The sequence below is a fragment of the Callionymus lyra genome, chromosome 16, assembly GCF_982586985.1.
Source record: "Callionymus lyra chromosome 16, fCalLyr1.hap1.1, whole genome shotgun sequence".
Taxonomy (NCBI): domain Eukaryota; kingdom Metazoa; phylum Chordata; class Actinopteri; order Syngnathiformes; family Callionymidae; genus Callionymus; species Callionymus lyra.
The window spans coordinates 21,721,691-21,739,226 of record NC_141833.1 but is presented as its reverse complement, the minus strand read 5'-3'; the positions used below and the strand labels follow the sequence as shown (position 1 = coordinate 21,739,226).

At 42.6% G+C, this 17,536-nt stretch overlaps 2 protein-coding genes and 2 long non-coding RNA genes across 9 annotated transcripts in view; 1 reads left to right on the top strand and 3 right to left on the bottom strand.

Annotated features, from left to right (window-relative positions):
• Positions 1-577: 577 nt before the first annotated feature.
• Positions 578-5,153, bottom strand: LOC148064161 (atypical chemokine receptor 4-like). 3 transcript variants are annotated; one of them, XM_087811181.1, is made up of 2 exons: positions 5,012-5,153; positions 578-1,720 (listed from the first exon to the last, which is right to left on the bottom strand). In XM_087811181.1, exon 2 carries the CDS (start codon positions 1,637-1,639, stop codon positions 608-610), a length of 1,032 nt encoding a protein of 343 aa, XP_087667307.1. In that variant the 5' UTR covers positions 1,640-1,720; positions 5,012-5,153; the 3' UTR covers positions 578-607. The 3 variants fall into 3 exon arrangements, with proteins under 3 accessions (XP_087667307.1, XP_087667308.1, XP_087667306.1); XM_087811182.1 differs by having other exon boundaries at positions 5,015-5,153; XM_087811180.1 differs by lacking the exon at positions 5,012-5,153 and having other exon boundaries at positions 578-1,907.
• A 272-nt stretch (positions 5,154-5,425) lies between these two features.
• On the bottom strand, positions 5,426-5,849 carry LOC148064160 (uncharacterized). The gene is made up of 3 exons (XR_015713585.1): positions 5,761-5,849; positions 5,609-5,698; positions 5,426-5,545 (listed from the first exon to the last, which is right to left on the bottom strand). It is a non-coding gene; the product is annotated as an uncharacterized LOC148064160 (long non-coding RNA).
• Positions 5,850-6,865: 1,016 nt separating this feature from the next.
• The window catches only part of LOC148064159 (uncharacterized), an 11,437-nt gene continuing 766 nt past the window's right edge, over positions 6,866-17,536 (bottom strand). Inside the window, exons 2-5 of the long non-coding RNA XR_015713584.1 lie at positions 15,739-15,867; positions 7,201-11,519; positions 7,046-7,138; positions 6,866-6,985 (exon numbers count right to left, since the gene is read on the bottom strand). This is a non-coding gene — a long non-coding RNA (uncharacterized LOC148064159). The remainder of the gene's footprint in view (positions 6,986-7,045; positions 7,139-7,200; positions 11,520-15,738; positions 15,868-17,536) is intronic.
• Positions 10,626-17,536, top strand: part of plxdc2a (plexin domain containing 2a) — a 17,798-nt gene continuing 10,887 nt past the window's right edge. For all 4 annotated transcript variants that reach the window (XM_087811909.1, XM_087811907.1, XM_087811908.1 and 1 more), the window contains exons 1-6: positions 10,626-10,707; positions 11,407-11,555; positions 14,293-14,406; positions 14,474-14,543; positions 14,666-14,788; positions 15,759-15,877. In XM_087811909.1, the coding sequence (XP_087668035.1) occupies positions 10,632-10,707; positions 11,407-11,555; positions 14,293-14,406; positions 14,474-14,543; positions 14,666-14,788; positions 15,759-15,877 (651 nt within the window). In that variant the 5' untranslated portion in view covers positions 10,626-10,631. The remainder of the gene's footprint in view (positions 10,708-11,406; positions 11,556-14,292; positions 14,407-14,473; positions 14,544-14,665; positions 14,789-15,758; positions 15,878-17,536) is intronic.

The window sequence follows — 17,536 nt, the reverse complement described above, 5'->3', positions numbered from 1 at the left end:
TAAATCTGTTTTCAATCTGATTTAAGTTTCTATCGTTCTCTGACTTGGATCTGGAAAAATAAGCTGCCTTTTACCCCGAGTAGCTGGGACTGACTTCAGCCTCCTGTGTTTCCACATCAATAAAAATGAACATGTTCGTTAAACATTTGGTCAAGGTCGTTAGTAAAGTTTCTAAAAGGTTTGTGTACGAGAAGGAAAACTGGGTCAAATAGTTTCCTGGTGACGTCACGACTGAATCATGTTTTTCAGTCTTTCCACAGAAATCTAGTTAAATCCAGTTATTTATGGAACTGTTGTTCGTTTAGTTTTAAACATTAACTTTTTAAGCATTTTTGAATAATCTAATTATGCCATGTTATTTCTTTGGTTTTGTTTTTAATAATTGAATTATAAAAATAAATAAAGTTTTGTTTATTCCTTTATAATACAAAAATATACATGTGTGTGTGTATGTATATATATATATATATATATATATATATAAATATAAAAACATTTCCGTTACATTTTTAACATTTGAAATCTTACTAAAAAGCCTGTTTGTTTAATAAAAGCAAGAATCATCTGCGATGCATGAAGCTTTTATTTTGAAATCCAAAGATTGTTACTAAAGAGAAAAAGCGTTTGTTTCCTGCGAGTCCGTCGACATCTCGTCGTCTCCACGAGTCTCCGTCCTTCTCCGTCTCCACCTTCCTACAGCCTTGGCCGCTCTGGTCAGGTGCTGCCTGAAGGGGGCGCTCATCAGCGAGTACAGGACCGGGTTGAGGCAGCAGTGAGTCAAGGCCAGACTCTCCGTCACCTGCCAGGCCCGGTCCAGGTCTTTGCTGGTCTCACAGCGAGTCACCAGAGCGTAGACCGAGTCCAGCGCTGAGAAGCACTTGAGGATGTTGTACGGCAGCTGAGTGACCACGAACACCCCGACCACCGTCACCAGGACCCGGACCGCCCTCCGCCTCTCGTCCCCGCTCGTGGTTCCTCTCAGGGCCCGGCCCACCTTCCAGTAGCAGAAGATCATGACCAGGAGCGGGAGCAGGAATCCCAGCAGCACCTCGGCCGTCTCCAGAAGAGCCTCCACCTGCTGCGCCGCCGGGTAGACCGGTCGACACGCGCCCACGTCCTGGATCGCGTCCCGGATGACGTCGGACAGGACCAGGTCGGGGACCCCCAGGATGAAGGCCGCCGCCCAGACCGCCGTGCAGATCTTCCAGCAGTGTCTCCTGCTGAAGGTCCTGGACACCGCCCCCCCGCCGACCCCGCCCAGCGCCAGGTACCGGTCCAGGCTGACGCAGGCCAGCAGCAGCATGCAGACGGTGAAGTTGACGGTGTAACACGCCGACACCATCTTGCAGACCCCACGCCCCAGACGCCAGACCCTCAGAGCCCTGAAGGGCAGCGTGAGCAGCAGCATCAGGTCGGCCGCGGCCAGGTGGGTCACCAACACGTCGGCCACGGACCTCAGGCGCCGGCTCCAGGCGTAGACGAAGACCACCAGGGCGTTCCCGGCCAGACCCACCAGCAGACACAGAGCGTAGACCAGGGGCAGGAATACCCCGGAGAAGAGGCGCACCTCGGCTTTCTCGCACAGGTGAGCGTGATCCTCATAGTTGAAGGTGAAGTTCTCGTCGTACAGCTCATCCATTCTCCTGAAGATCCCACTGTGATGATCCCGTTTTCCCGACTGAGCTGGGAAGTCTCTGAAGGGGGGGGGCTCTAGACACTCCTGTAAACAGACCATGATGAGAACCATCTTTAACCCACTTAAGATCCAGACTCTTGTGTAACTCGTGAGTCTCTTGGAATGAAGTTCAGGAGGAAACACATGTTTTCACTGAACTGACAAAAACATGTGTTTCTGTTGTTGTTTTTGACCACGTTTCTCATTTCAAACAATCCAAACTTAATGGTTCAATGGCTGCAGCGCTGAGTTCACTGAGAGGGTGTGAGACAAAGATCAATAAGTATTTTCACAGTTGAAAAGTAAGTTTTATTTGTATAGCGCTTTTCCAGACCAGGGTCACAAAGCTCTTAAACAATCAAAACAATATTCAATAAAGTATATACTTTAAAGATCAAGATAATACTGAGAACAACACAGGAGTTCCAGAAAATCAAGGAAAAGCCTGAACAAATAAAAATGTCTTAAGATGTTTCTTAAAGGAGTCAGTAGATCCATCAAGAGCAAAGAGAGAAGATCGTTCCAAAGCTTAGGAGCAACAGTCTGGAAGGATTTCTCTCCTCTGGTCCTGAACTGTGTGCGTGGAACCATAAGTACATTCTGATCCACAGACCTCAGAGCCCGAGCTGGGGTGTAAGGCTGGATCAGATCACTGATGGAAGGTCTGACCATGAATAGATCTGAAAGTAAGAACCAGAATTTTAAAATGATCCTGAAAGAAACTGGAAGCCAATGAAGAGTTTTAAGGACCGGAGAGATGTGAGTTCTTCTACTAGAGCGGCTCAGAATTCTCGCTGCAGAGTTCTGAATCAACTGCAGGCGAGACACATCCTTCTTGTTAAGACATGAAAACAAACTGTTACAATAGTCCAGACAAGAAGAAACAAACGCATGGATTTAAGCTCCAGATCATGTTCCGACAACATTTTCCTAAGTTTAGAGATATTTCTCAGTTGAAGGAAACAGTTTCTGGTCAGTTTTCTTCAGTGTTGAACTAGAGACATGTCTTTATCAAATACAACACCCAGGTTTCTCAGGCTCAGTTTGACAGACTGACCTAAGTCACCCAAGTACTGACTCAACCCTGGAATCGTATCATCAGGAGCAATCACCAGAGTTTCAGTTTTGTCCACATTAAGCTGTAAAGTGTTTTCACTCATTGTTTGATTTCTAGCAAACAATTGACTAAGCTGTTCAGCCTTTGGGGCTCAGTTGGATCAAAAGAGCAGTAGAGCTGGATGTCATCAGCAAAAATGTGATAAGAAACATCAGGAAATCTCTGAATGATTTTACCGAGGGGAATCAAGTACAGCAAAAACAGTAAAGGACCCAGAACAGAACCTTGAGGGACTCCACACAACAGATCTGCCGATTCAGACCTCATTTGATTGGCAGATACACTAAAAATGCCCCCAGAAAGGTAAGATGAGAACCATTCTAACACAGACCCAGACAGTCCCACTTCATCCCTCAATCTACTTAGCAGGATATGGTGATCAACTGTGTCAAAGGCTGAGGACAGATCCAAGAGAACCAGAACAGTGAATTTACCCGAGTCAGCCGAAAACCTTGATGTCACTGGACACTTTCAATAAAGCTGTCTCCGTAGATGTTTACGGAAGCCAGACTGAAACTTCTCATGGATGTCGCTCTGGTACAGGAACAGCTGCTCAGACACCACCTTCTCCAAGATCTTGGACAAGAAAGGGAGCTTAGAAATAGGCCTGAAATTACTGAGGTCAGTTGGGTCTAATCCTGGTTCTTTGAGCAAAGGCTCCACAATGGCATGTTTAAATTGGGAAAAACCCCTGTGGAAAGGGAGAGGTTCACCATATTGGTAACCTAGGGGCCAATTACATCAAATACTTTGATAAAAAGCCTACAAGGAAGGACGTCATCTGAGCAAGAGGAGGGTGTCATCTTGCTCACTATTGTCGAAATATCACCCAGATATACAGCAGTGAAGGAAGACCAAGAGGAGGAGAGGGGCTCAGAGACAGTAGGGGTTCCAAACAAAGGGGGAGAGATTTTCTCTTTGATCAATGTAATGTTGTCAATGAAAAATCTCAACAATGCATTGCTGTCAGCTTCACAGAAGACAGGCGTGATTTGAGGAGCAGGAGACACGAGAGAATTAATCGTGTCAAACAACACTTTGGGGTTTTTCTTATTTGCTGCTACCAGTTTTATGATGTAATCAGATCTAGCAGTTTCTACCATCTCATTGTAAGAAGACATCAGATCCCTGAGGTGAAGTCTGTGCACCTCAAGTTTAGTGGACTTCCAGAGACGCTTAGTCTTTCGACAAAGTCTCTTCAGACTCAGGAGATCTTAATTTATCCAAGGGCATTGTTTTTTTCTGAATTTTCAAGTTTGATTTAACAGTGGCCACTTGATCCAGTATTTCAACAAAATGACCCGTGAAACAGTGAATCAAACTGTCCACGTCTGGGCAGTCATCAAAAGAAAAGATGGGTCAAACATAGCAGAAAAACTGTCTGCAGTATCGGCTGAGATGACACGCCTCTGAGACCTAACTTTCAAAGGCTTAGGTTCAGGGATGAAGTCCAGGTTAAACAATACAAGAGAATGATCACTCAGATGGACATCATGTACAGATACATTAGAGATGTCCAGGCCAAGAGTAAAAACCAAGTCTAAAATGTGGCCTTTTTGATGAGTGGGTTCAGAAACATGTTGCTCAAAATTAAAGGCTTCTGTTAAAGTTAAAAGTTCTTTAGCAGAGCAAGATGTGACATCATCAACATGAAGATTGAAGTCTCCAAGAATAAGAATAGATTCCATTTGAATAATGGAAGATAAGAAGTCACTAAAGTCTTTCAAGAACATCGCCGCAGGACCAGGCGGACGGTAGATTGACACACAATAGAAAGGTCTTGTTGAACCAACCAAGATCATCTGAGACTCAAAAGAAGTGAATTCCTGTGTCTGAATCACTTTGCAAGAACAACTCTCCTTAAAAACTGTAGCAAGACCTCCCCCACGACCAGAGAGGCGAGGCTTCCCCAGGACAGCGCTCCCTACTGGACAGAGTTCGTTCAGATGAATAAACTCTTCCTCTCTCTGCCAAGTCTCAGAAAGACATAAAAAATCCAAATTAACTCTTGTGAAAAGATCATAAAGAATAATAAAGGATTTATTAGTAATGGAGCGAACATTCAGAAGTCCTACATTCAGCACCGATGACGTCGTCACTGACAGGCGCGCAGAGCGGGATCTTTTGAAGCGAACAGCGGTCACGTGGGTACCAGCTGTCACTCACGTTCAACTTGGTTGTAAAAGCCGAATTAAAGAGAGGAAATGAAAAAATCTTACCACCTTTCGTTGAGGTCTGGACAGACGGCAGCGCTGATGTGTCGTCAAGCTCTTCAGCGAGAGGGGCGTCGATCAGACATCGATGACGTCCGATGACGTCAGAGTTGTTCCGAGCGATCGCGACTTCGTGTCTAATCCTGACCTGAACTCGATCGCTTGTGGAAATTGCCCGGTACCCGAGAGCTCAAACGAAAAGTGTGTCTGGAAGTGATTTTATCTGAGACGGAAAATAATTTACTAACGGTTTCCTTTTTGACATGTTTTCCTGACTCATCGTTCCTCTGAAGCTGACGTCGGCACTTTACTGGAAACGGATCAAACCTTTATTCATCTTGAATTAGACGTTTGACTTGTTTCACATTTTCTCAAGCGAACTTCATTCATAAATGTTTTAAATAAAATCAAGTACGAAAGTAAAGTACAACACGATACATTTTTATTGTGTTTTCTTTTCAATCCAGCAACACAAGTTTAGGAACTTTGTCCAGTCGTCGTCCAGAACCGAGCGTCTCCGGGTCACGATGGCTCGACTCACTGAAGACAAACCAAGTGTTCCGGTGAGAAGATGAAGAAGTTTGTCGATCAGAAGATACTCACTCGTTGTTTTAGAGGAGAACATCCACCTGGAAGTGTACCACATTCTTTCGAATCTCTCTCGTCCAGAGCCTCCATGTTCCGACTCTTGACCTTCAAACAGAGGGTTTTGAAAGTCCAGAAGAAGAGATCAGACGTCAGCAGAAGCTTCTCACCTTCACGTCTCCGGGTTCTTCTGCAGGATCAGCAGAAGCTTGGGAGGTGACGAGCAGACACAGGAGGAGCAGCAGCAGCTTCTTGTCCATGATGAGTGAAGGACTAGAAACTCTCTGCTCTTAAGTACTGGAGCTCAGAGGAAGAGCTGGAAACTCTTGTTCTCGCCTCCAGTCGCAGCAGAACAAGAGACTTTCAAATGAAAAGGAGTTCTTGAAATAATCTTTTTAACACACTCGCTCAAACCGATGGCAGTAATCTCACTCCATAGCCATCCGCCATGATGTGACGTGCGTCGTAAATCCCACCCGTGATGACGCAATGACGAATCCTGCCCCAACGTGCCGGCTCAGTCGGCGCAGAGTCATGAAAGTGTTTGTAAACAAGTCACCACCAGGTGATGTTCATATATAAGGCGCTCTGTCGTTTTTTGAGATATTTAAAGGCTTTTAAGTGCACCTTATAGTGCGGAAGATACGGTATATGATTCTACGAATGCGACTGTTGAGGTGGAATTAAAGACCTTTTATATAAATATATGCAAGATGTATTTTAATGTATTTGTTGTAGTGCAGATGACAATGAATCATAGACAAAAGTGGATGTTTTCATTTTTGTGGTTTGTCTCGAACTCAAACACTCAACGTGACATCACTTCCTGTTGTTCTTGACCTCGCTACTAGTCCTTGTTTTAACATATTGTTCCCTTTAGATCTGGTGATCTGGACCATTTACTCTGATGGTAGTTTTTAATAAAAGTATCCTGTGAATGATTTCAAATGTTGCTAAAACACGAGAACGAGAATAAAACGCTGATAATGAGTTGATTTGAAACTCTTAAGTCGATCCACGTGAGTCTCATCTCACCTCAAGATAGTTCCATAGTCGGCTCCTCTTAGAACTGTTGTAGTACAACATGGGATCCCTGGACTAACGGTTTCCCTTTTCACGTGTTTTCCTGACTCATCGTTCCTCTGAAGCTGACGTCGGCACTTTACTGGAAACGGATCAAACCTTTATTCATCTTGAATTAGACGTTTGACTCGTTTCACATTTTCTCAAACGAACTTCATTCGAATATGTTTGAAATAAAATCAAGTACGAAAGTAAAGTACAACACGATCCATTTTTATTGTGTTTTCTTTTCAATCCAGCAACACAAGTTAAGGAACTTTGTCCAGTCGTCGTCCAGAACCGAGCGTCTCCGGGTCACGATGGCTCGACTCACTAGAAAACCAAGTGTTCCGGTGAGAAGATGAAGAAGTTTGTCGATCAAAAGATACTCACTCGTCGTTTTAGAATAGAACATCCACTTATATATGGTGGATCACATTCTTTCGAACCTCTCTCGTCCAGAGCCTCCATGTTCCGACTCTTGACCTTCAAACAGAGGGTTTTGAAAGTCCAGAAGAAGAGATCAGACGTCAGCAGAAGCTTCTCACCTTCACGTCTCCGGGTTCTTCTGCAGGATCAGCAGAAGCTTGGGAGGTGACGAGCAGACACAGGAGGAGCAGCAGCAGCTTCTTGTCCATGATGAGTGAAGGACCAGAAACTCTCTGCTCTTAAGTACTGGAGCTCAGAGGAGGAGCTGGAAACTCCCTCCACTTCTGTGTGGACCTCAAAACTTATGCAGCAAAACTATGAGACTTTTCTCGTGTTTATCAAGAATAATTCTAGAAATAATACAATTATAATCTAGATTGTTACAAATTTAAACTCTTTGAACAATTTCTCAATGTCTGGATGTCGTGGATTTTCTCCCGGACAGTCGGAGAGAGAACAGACACAATTGTTAGAATAACAAACAGAGTCAGAATCCAGTTTTTACCAGCAGCAAAGAGTGGAGGCGCTTCTCACGGCTCGTCCCGAACCACTGAAGGTCTTCGGACCGTGCTTGCCTTCTTATTCGAAAGCTCAGAGGATGACACACTTGAATACAAACAGTTTGTTCATTCGTTGAGTGAGCGCAGCATCACAGCCTGCACAGGGAGACCAGATCACATATCTCAGTGAGGTCCCAGTATCTTAATGAACAACCTGTCATTTCTCGAGGAACGAAACTCTAACTGGGATCATTCCTTCCAGCTCAGTGTGAGCCGCAGCAAACATGACGACATGTATATTGTGATAAGACTATCAAAGCAACATAAATTCTTTAACACTGGAGAATCACTGAACAAAAATGATCATATTTTTAACCAACTTTGGATTCATTTCATTTAATCTAATCTATTAGTATTTTTTAAAAGTATTCTGAAAATCTCTATTGAAAACATGTTTAAACTACAACTTAAAAGAAAGTACTGTAAATACTTTTCTTGTTTAGTGATGGGCAGGAAGTTGGACTTGTCTGGACTGAGCGACTCGGAGGTGCAGCATGTGCTGCAGGTGGTCCAGAGAGACATGCGGCTGCGCAAGACCGAGGAGGAGAGACTCAGGTGAGTCCTGTCAATCAATCCTTATCAATTATCCTGTCAATCAATCCTTATCAATTATCCTGTCAATCAATCCTTATCAATTATCCTGTCAAACAATCCTTGTCAATTATCCTGTCACTCAATCCTTATCAGTTATCCTGTCAATCAATCCTTATCAGTTATCCTGTCAATCAATCCTTGTCAATTATCCTGTCAATCAATCCTTTTCAATTATCCTGTCACTCAATCCTATCAGTTATCCTGTCAATCAATCCTTATCAGTTATCCTGTCAATCAATCCTTATCAGTTATCCTGTCAATCAATCCTTATCAGTTATCCTGTCAATCAATCCTTGTCAATTATCCTGTCAATCAATCCTTTTCAATTATCCTGTCACTCAATCCTATCAGTTATCCTGTCAATCAATCCTTATCAGTTATCCTGTCAATCAATCCTTATCAGTTATCCTGTCAATCAATCCTTTTCAATTATCCTGTCAATCAATCCTTATCAGTTATCCTGTCAATCAATCCTTTTCAATCTTCAACTCCTATCATTTCAAATCTCTCGTCATCATCACGAGTGTTTCTTCCATCACTGGCCAGGAAGCGACAAACCCTTTTCCTGTTTGACTGTAACTTCCTCTAAACCCTCACGTCGGCAACAACAACACAACGTTGATAAGAATCCACTGTTGTCGACACGCTCGTGGAAAAATACACACACGAAGGAAAAAACATAAACAATAAAAACTGAATTTCAAATACATTTAAACAGATGAACATGAATCTCTTATTAGGCAGTTTAACTTTGGATCCTTTAAACAGATTATAGTTTCGCATTTAAATGTCGTTTTACAAACTACTTCCAGGCACAGAAAGTATGTGACAATAAATAAAATTGTAAACGTTCCTTTCTTACAATAATGAATTATGAAGGTAAAATATGTTGTATTTAAGCTAGCTCTGTTTGTTAGCCGTTGCTAGCTAGCGATGGTTTCTATCAAGTTCACATGTAAACTCATTTATTTGCTAACATTTGACTCAAGTTGGAGAAAAGATCAATTATAAATCAATATAAATCAATGAAATATGAATAGTTTTTGTCATCAATGCTGCTTTTAGCGAGTAATAGAAATCTAGTTACCACAAACCGAAGCTAGCTAGCATCAGCTAACAAGCTAACATAGTTGTAGCTCAAACAACATCGTGTTTTCCTGAAGTTTCTTCAAGAAGATTTAATGAATCAATCCTACTGTAAACAAACGATATAAACCCTCGTAGTTAAAGATTAAAATCATAAACACAACATTCGATCTGCAAACACAAGAATGTTGGCGTCATAATCCCATGAAGATTATGTTTCACAATCTGTCTAAACTACACGTTTCTTGTTAATCTTTCAAACAAATCTTTATTGATAATCCTGTGCGAACAAACTACGAAGTTTTTAAATGATGATCTTGTGGATGATGTTCGAGTGAAAACACCATCAACACCAACAACAGTTGAACAATGAATCAAATATAAGTATATTTAAAAATATAATTAAGAAACTTTACATGTATCTGTGGAATTGTTTTGTATATCTACATATTTTTAAGGATTATTTTTATTAAATTTAAATAAAAAAAAAACATCAATCAACTATGAAGTATTAATATTTTTGTTAAGTGAAATAAAAGTTCAAATAAACTTGACATATATTTACTGACTTTAATAATTGTAACAAAAGCCAAAGGAACCATTCAAATGGTGCCCTCTAGTGGACTAGTTAAATAGTCATAAAATCATTTTATTCTGCCACAATTGTATTTAAAAAAAACTACAAAGTTGTTTAAACAATAAGTTCTCTTGTAGTTAATAATTGTTTTTTAATGATGTGTTTGTCGTGATCTTGACGTGAAACGTGTATTTATTATTTTCCATATAATTGTGTGAATAAATACATAATCAACATTAGTTTATATATTTGTTTACATTTTATTTTCGAATATTTTTTCCTAATTTCTCGCCTGTTCATGTTCACGATTAACATGTTTTCTTCTGGAGAATATAATTGGGTTAATATCACTACGTTGGGAGATTTGCTGACATCTAGTGGAGAAACTGTAAATGACACGCAATCTGCTACTTTCAAATACAGTAGGAATAAACACGCGCTCAGACGTTTGTTAATTTAAATTAAATATTTAAACTTTTTCGCAAGTACTTTTCTATGAAAGGAAAATTGTATATAAATAGTTTATCTTAATTTTTATTATTAATGTTCCTGGAGCAGAATTCCCACGTCACTGCCTTCAGTAAAACCCGAGCGCCAGTGAACGCACCACGAGCTGTCCGTCAAAGCTGCAGGTCTTCAAACTTCTTCACTCGGACTTTTGACTTTTAACGTTTTTCTCTCTTGAAAAATCAAGTTTTTATTTATTTTTAATTTAATTTGAGTTTCATCGACGATGACGTCGCTTCGACTCGTTTTCTTCTTCGCGGGTTTTCACCTCCAGACCATGTGTTTGTCAACAACATCTTCTGGTGAGTTTAGTTAAAAATGCTAACAATTGTTCTGTTTTTTGCTAACGATTTTCAACCCTTTTCCCGCTTTTTTAAACTGAGTTACAAGCTGCAGGTATTTAAATGTGTTTATTTTCTATTTCTCGACGTTAATTGAGTGATAATAAAAACAATTAAATAAAAAACAATTGAACTAAAAACAACTAATTTTCTGGCCACTAGCTAAACAATAGTTAATCGTGGTTAACCAACCGGTCAACGAGTTTTTAAACTAGTTAATGTTGAATAAAGAGTAAGAATATCAAAATCCATGTGTGATAAGAATTTAAAAAAGGATTTTTTTTAATTCGGTTATTTTAAGATAGAAATTAATGGTTAAAAACCAACTTTTTTTTTCAAAGTTTAATCATTTAAAATGTTCATTTCAATAATCTTTTACGTCATGTCTACAAACGTGTTTATTCCTTTTGTGTTAAGAAGTTTTTCAAATGTTGAGATGAGTTCAGGCGACTGTTCGTCCACGTGACCTTGAACAGACCGTCTGCAGAACTCACATGTCTGGACCTGCTGATCCTGGACCTTCACTGGTCATTGTGAAGAGAAGATGACGTGAAGAGATGCCGTGGTTCTGCTCAGTAGATGTCAGAGTTCAGACATATAAATTCTGACGACGTTAGACCTTCTTCTGTCTCCAGACGTTCATCACTCGTGTCCTCTCAGCTCTGCAGGTCTCACCGTCTTCGTCTCCTCAAAGGCTCCGAGCGAGAAGATGGACCTCCAGGCCCAGGTCGGAGATCCAGAAACATCCGGAGGAATCGGACCAGACCCTGACGCTGGAGGAGAGACACGACAAATCCTCTCAGATCGTGGTGAGAAGCTCACGTCGAGGTAGTCATAATGTTACGGCCAGTACTGACTAGGGATGTGAGAAAATATCGATAAACTGATGTGTCGCAAGGATTCAAGATGGCGGCGGTTATTACGTCAGCTAAAGGAAGAATGAGGCGATGACTGAGGACGAGAGGATACAGTGAGTCCAGCAGCTTTAAAGCTGATGTTTGGACATATTTTGGTTTGAAAACAAATGAAAGCAGTTACGACTGAGGACGAGAGGATACAGTGAGTCCAGCAGCTTTTAAAGCTGATGTTTGGACATATTTTGGTTTGAAAACAAATGAAAGCAGTTACGACTGAGGACGAGAGGATACAGTGAGTCCAGCAGCTTTTAAAGCTGATGTTTGGACATATTTTGGTTTGAAAACAAATGAACGCAGTTACGACTGAGGACTAGAGGATACAGTGAGTCCAGCAGCTTTTAAAGCTGATGTTTGGACATATTTTGGTTTGAAAACAAATGAAAGCAGTTACGACTGAGGATGAGAGGATACAGTGAGTGCAGCAGCTTTTAAAGCTGATGTTTGGACATATTTTGGTTTGAAAACAAATGAAAGCAGTTACGACTGAGGACGAGAGGATACAGTGAGTCCAGCAGCTTTTAAAGCTGATGTTTGGACATATTTTGGTTTGAAAACAAATGAACGCAGTTACAACTGAGGACTAGAGGATACAGTGAGTCCAGCAGCTTTTAAAGCTGATGTTTGGACATATTTTTGTTTGAAAACAAATGAACGCAGTTACGACTGAGGACTAGAGGATACAGTGAGTCCAGCAGCTTTTAAAGCTGATGTTTGGACATATTTTGGTTTGAAAACAAATGAAAGCAGTTACGACTGAGGACGAGAGGATACAGTGAGTCCAGCAGCTTTTAAAGCTGATGTTTGGACATATTTTGGTTTGAAAACAAATGAAAGCAGTTACGACTGAGGACGAGAGGATACAGTGAGTCCAGCAGCTTTTAAAGCTGATGTTTGGACATATTTTGGTTTGAAAACAAATGAACGCAGTTACGACTGAGGACTAGAGGATACAGTGAGTCCAGCAGCTTTTAAAGCTGATGTTTGGACATATTTTGGTTTGAAAACAAATGAAAGCAGTTACGACTGAGGACGAGAGGATACAGTGAGTGCAGCAGCTTTTAAAGCTGATGTTTGGACATATTTTGGTTTGAAAACAAATGAAAGCAGTTACGACTGAGGACGAGAGGATACAGTGAGTCCAGCAGCTTTTAAAGCTGATGTTTGGACATATTTTGGTTTGAAAACAAATGAAAGCAGTTACGACTGAGGACTAGAGGATACAGTGAGTCCAGCAGCTTTTAAAGCAGATGAACGCAGTTATGACTTCGTCAAGAGTCACGTGGTCTACTACTACAACACCAGAGTCAAGTACTGGACAATACTACACATATATACTTGTTACTACACTATCACAACACCAGAGTTAAGTACTCGACAATACTACACATATATACTTGTTACTACACTATCACAACACCAGAGTCAAGTACTGGACAATACTACACATATATACTTGTTACTACACTATCACAACACCAGAGTTAAGTACTCGACAATACTACACATATATACTTGTTACTACACTATCACAACACCAGAGTCAAGTACTGGACAATACTACACATATATACTTGTTACTACACTATCACAACACCAGAGTTAAGTACTCGACAATACTACACATATATACTTGTTACTACACTATCACAACACCAGAGTCAAGTACTGGACAATACTACACATATATACTTGTTACTACACTATCACAACACCAGAGTCAAGTACTGGACAATACTACACATATATACTTGTTACTACACTATCACAACACCAGAGTCAAGTACTGGACAATACTACACATATATACTTGTTACTACACAATCACAACACCAGAGTCAAGTACTGGACAATACCACATATATATACTTGTTACTACACTATCACAACACCAGAGTCAAGTACTTGACAATACTACACATATATACTTGTTACTACACTATCACAAACCAGAGTTAAGTACTCGACAATACTACACATATATACTTGTTACTACACAATCACAACACCACAGTCAAGTACTGGACAATACTACACATATATCCTTGTTACTACACTATCACAACACCAGAGTCAAGTACTCGACAATACTACACATATATACTTGTTACTACACAATCACAACACCACAGTCAAGTACTGGACAATACTACACATATATCCTTGTTACTACACTATCACAAACCAGAGTTAAGTACTCGACAATACTACACATATATACTTGTTACTACACTATCACAACACCAGAGTCAAGTACTGGACAATACTACACATATATCCTTGTTACTACACTATCACAACACCAGAGTCAAGTACTGGACAATACTACACATATATACTTGTTACTACACTATCACAACACCAGAGTCAAGTACTGGACAATACTACACATATATACTTGTTACTACACTATCACAACACCAGAGTCAAGTACTGGACAATACTACACATATATACTTGTAACTACACTATCACAACACCAGAGTCAAGTACTGGACAATACTACACATATATACTTGTTACTACACTATCACAACACCAGAGTCAAGTACTGGACAATACTACACATATATACTTGTTACTACACTATCATGATACAATAACAAATACTAGTCTGGTATTTCCTCCACAGAACCACGTCTACTACAGGTCCAGGGTCCACAGTGAGGGAGGTCTCTGGGTGGACGTGGACCAGGCGGAGTCGAGCACCTGGAGGACTCAAGGGTTTCTGTCCAGCAACCACCAGGTCGGACCAGAACCTTCGGTCACATGACCTTCATCTGAAACCGTCCTCTCGTGTGTTTCTGCTTCAGAGAGTCAAGCTTTCCTTCGTCTTCCCTTTCTATGGTCACCTGCTGACGGACGTCACCGTGGCGACCGCAGGTCAGTCCACGTTTACACTGTAGCCACTAGCGCAGTCGTCACGCCTGATGCTTGTCAGCGCCCCCTCCTGGACGGACTGTCGATCCCGTGAGAGTTGTGCGTCACTGTGGGTTGTGTTGCAGGTTTCATCTACACCGGGGAAGCGACGCACAACATGCTCAACGCCACGCAGTACATCGCGCCGCTCATGGCCGACTTTGACTCCGCCCCCTCAGACCAGGCCTCCGTGTTCTACTTCGACAACGGTGAGAACGTCAGACGCTACACAATCATAACACAACAATGATGACAATCATGACTGAAGTTTACTTGATGCTACGACGAGTAGGATTCACTTCCTGTTTTTTCTATCGAGTCACAGCACTCTGACTCGCTTACAGAGTCCAAACCACTTCCTGTACACGTGCAGCACCTTCTCAGATCTGTTGGACTCCAGATGGTTCGAGTCAGTTTCACGTGTCACCAAGTGTCTACTCTGCGTATGTGGGACTCTGTGATTCTTTTAAGGATGTCGAGTCATAAGAAACTCATCCGATCTACTGAGTTATTATTCACTTGCACGTGTTGGATTCTTTTTGTTGGACTCGGTCGGAGCAGATTGAGTTACTTTCACGTGCGTTTGTGTGACTCAACGATTCCTTTTTTTGTTAGAGTCTAATCCGAGGACCTTGAGTCATTAACCTCCTCAGATCTATGTGACTCATTATTTTAGCTGCACATGAATGATTCTCTTGGACTCGTGGGACTCTTCAACTTGCATATGAGTTTTTTAGTTGGTTTCTGTCTCTAACTCGGATCCGTGGGACTCCAAGATTCTTTCATTACTTGTCAACGTGGTCTGAGGCGGGTATGTAGGACTCTGCAATTATTTTTCTCAGACTGCATGTCATGTGCTGGATGGTAATATCTTTGTTGGACTCATTTGGAGCAGTTGAATCATTCAAACCCACTCCAGGAAACATATGTTTTATTGTGTGCGTATGTGGGACTCGGTGATTCTTTCTGTCGGACTCCGTGTCGTGTTTCTGGACCTCGAGTCAGTCTGTGTGACTCCTTAACTTATTCATTAAACTTTGGGACTCCTTTGAGTCCAACCCATTTCCTCACGAGTCTTCCATGTGTATTAATATAAGCGGCTCTGATTGTTGATAAAAGTTGTGAGTCATGAGTCCTACAGGTGTGACTCCAGACTCACGAGCAGTGTTTGTGTTGCAGGTTCAGCTCTGGTGGTTCAGTGGAGTCACGTCCGCCTGAAGCACGACGTCGCTCTCGGATCCTTCAGCTTCCAGACGACGCTGCTGAGTGACGGACGGATCGTCTTCGTCTACAGGGAGGTGAGTCGTGACTCAGAAGTGACCCGTGACTCAGAGAGGTGAGTCGTGACTCAGAAGTGACCCGTGACTCAGGGAGGTGAGTCGTGACTCAGAAGTGACTCGTGACTCAGAGAGGTGAGTCGTGACTCAGAAGTGACTCGTGACTCAGAGAGGTGAGTCGTGACTCAGAAGTGACTCGTGACTCAGAGAGGTGAGTCGTGACTCAGAAGTGACTCGTGACTCAGAGAGGTGAGTCGTGACTCAGAAGTGACTCGTGACTCAGAGAGGTGAGTCGTGACTCAGAAGTGACTCGTGACTCAGAGAGGTGAGTCGTGACTCAGAAGTGACCCGTGACTCAGAGAAGTGACCCGTGACTCAGGGAGGTGAGTCGTGACTCAGAAGTGACTCGTGACTCAGAGAGGTGAGTCGTGACTCAGAAGTGACTCGTGACTCAGAGAGGTGAGTCGTGACTCAGAAGTGACTCGTGACTCAGAGAGGTGAGTCGTGACTCAGAAGTGACCCGTGACTCAGAGAAGTGACCCGTGACTCAGGGAGGTGAGTCGTGACTCAGAAGTGACTCGTGACTCAGAGAGGTGAGTCGTGACTCAGAAGTGACTCGTGACTCAGAGAGGTGAGTCGTAACTCAGAAGTGACTCGTGACTCAGAGAGGTGAGTCGTGACTCAGAAGTGACCCGTGACTCAGAGAGGTGAGTCGTGACTCAGAAGTGACTCGTGACTCAGAAGTGACTCGTGACTCAGAGAGGTGAGTCGTGACTCAGAAGTGACTCGTGACTCAGAGAGGTGAGTCGTGACTCAGAAGTGACTCGTGACTCAGAAGTGACTCGTGACTCAGAGAGGTGAGTCGTGACTCAGAAGTGACCCGTGACTCAGAGAGGTGAGTCGTGACTCAGAAGTGACCCGTGACTCAGAGAGGTGAGTCGTGACCCGTGACTCAGAGAGGTGAGTCGTGACTCAGAAGTGACTCGTGACTCAGAAGTGACTCGTGACTCAGAGAGGTGAGTCGTGACTCAGAAGTGACTCGTGACTCAGAGAGGTGAGTCGTGACTCAGAAGTGAGTCGTGACTCAGAAGTGACTCGTGACTCAGAGAGGTGAGTCGTGACTCAGAAGTGACTCGTGACTCAGAGAGGTGAGTCGTGACTCAGAAGTGACTCGTGACTCAGAGAGGTGAGTCGTGACTCAGAGAGGTGAGTCATGACTCAGAAGTGACTCGTGACTCAGAGAGGTGAGTCGTGACTCAGAGAGGTGAGTCGTGACTCAGAGAGGTGAGTCGTGACTCAGAAGTGACTCGTGACTCAGAGAGGTGAGTCGTGACTCAGAAGTGACCCGTGACTCAGAGAGGTGAGTCGTGACTCAGAAGTGACCCGTGACTCAGAGAGGTGAGTCGTGACTCAGAAGTGACTCGTGACTCAGAAGTGACTCGTGACTCAGAGAGGTGAGTCGTGACTCAGAAGTGACTCGTGACTCAGAGAGGTGAGTCGTGACTCAGAAGTGACTCGTGACTCAGAAGTGACTCGTGACTCAGAGAGGTGAGTCGTGACTCAGAAGTGACCCGTGACTCAGAGAGGTGAGTCGTGACTCAGAAGTGACTCGTGACTCAGAGAGGTGAGTCGTGACTCAGAAGTGACTCGTGACTCAGAGAGGTGAGTCGTGACTCGTGA

Excerpts from the sequence above, each read along its gene's own strand:
- LOC148064161 (XM_087811180.1), bottom strand. The coding sequence starts at position 1,747 with ATGGTTCTCATCATGGTCTGTTTACAGGAGTGTCTAGAGCCCCCCCCC.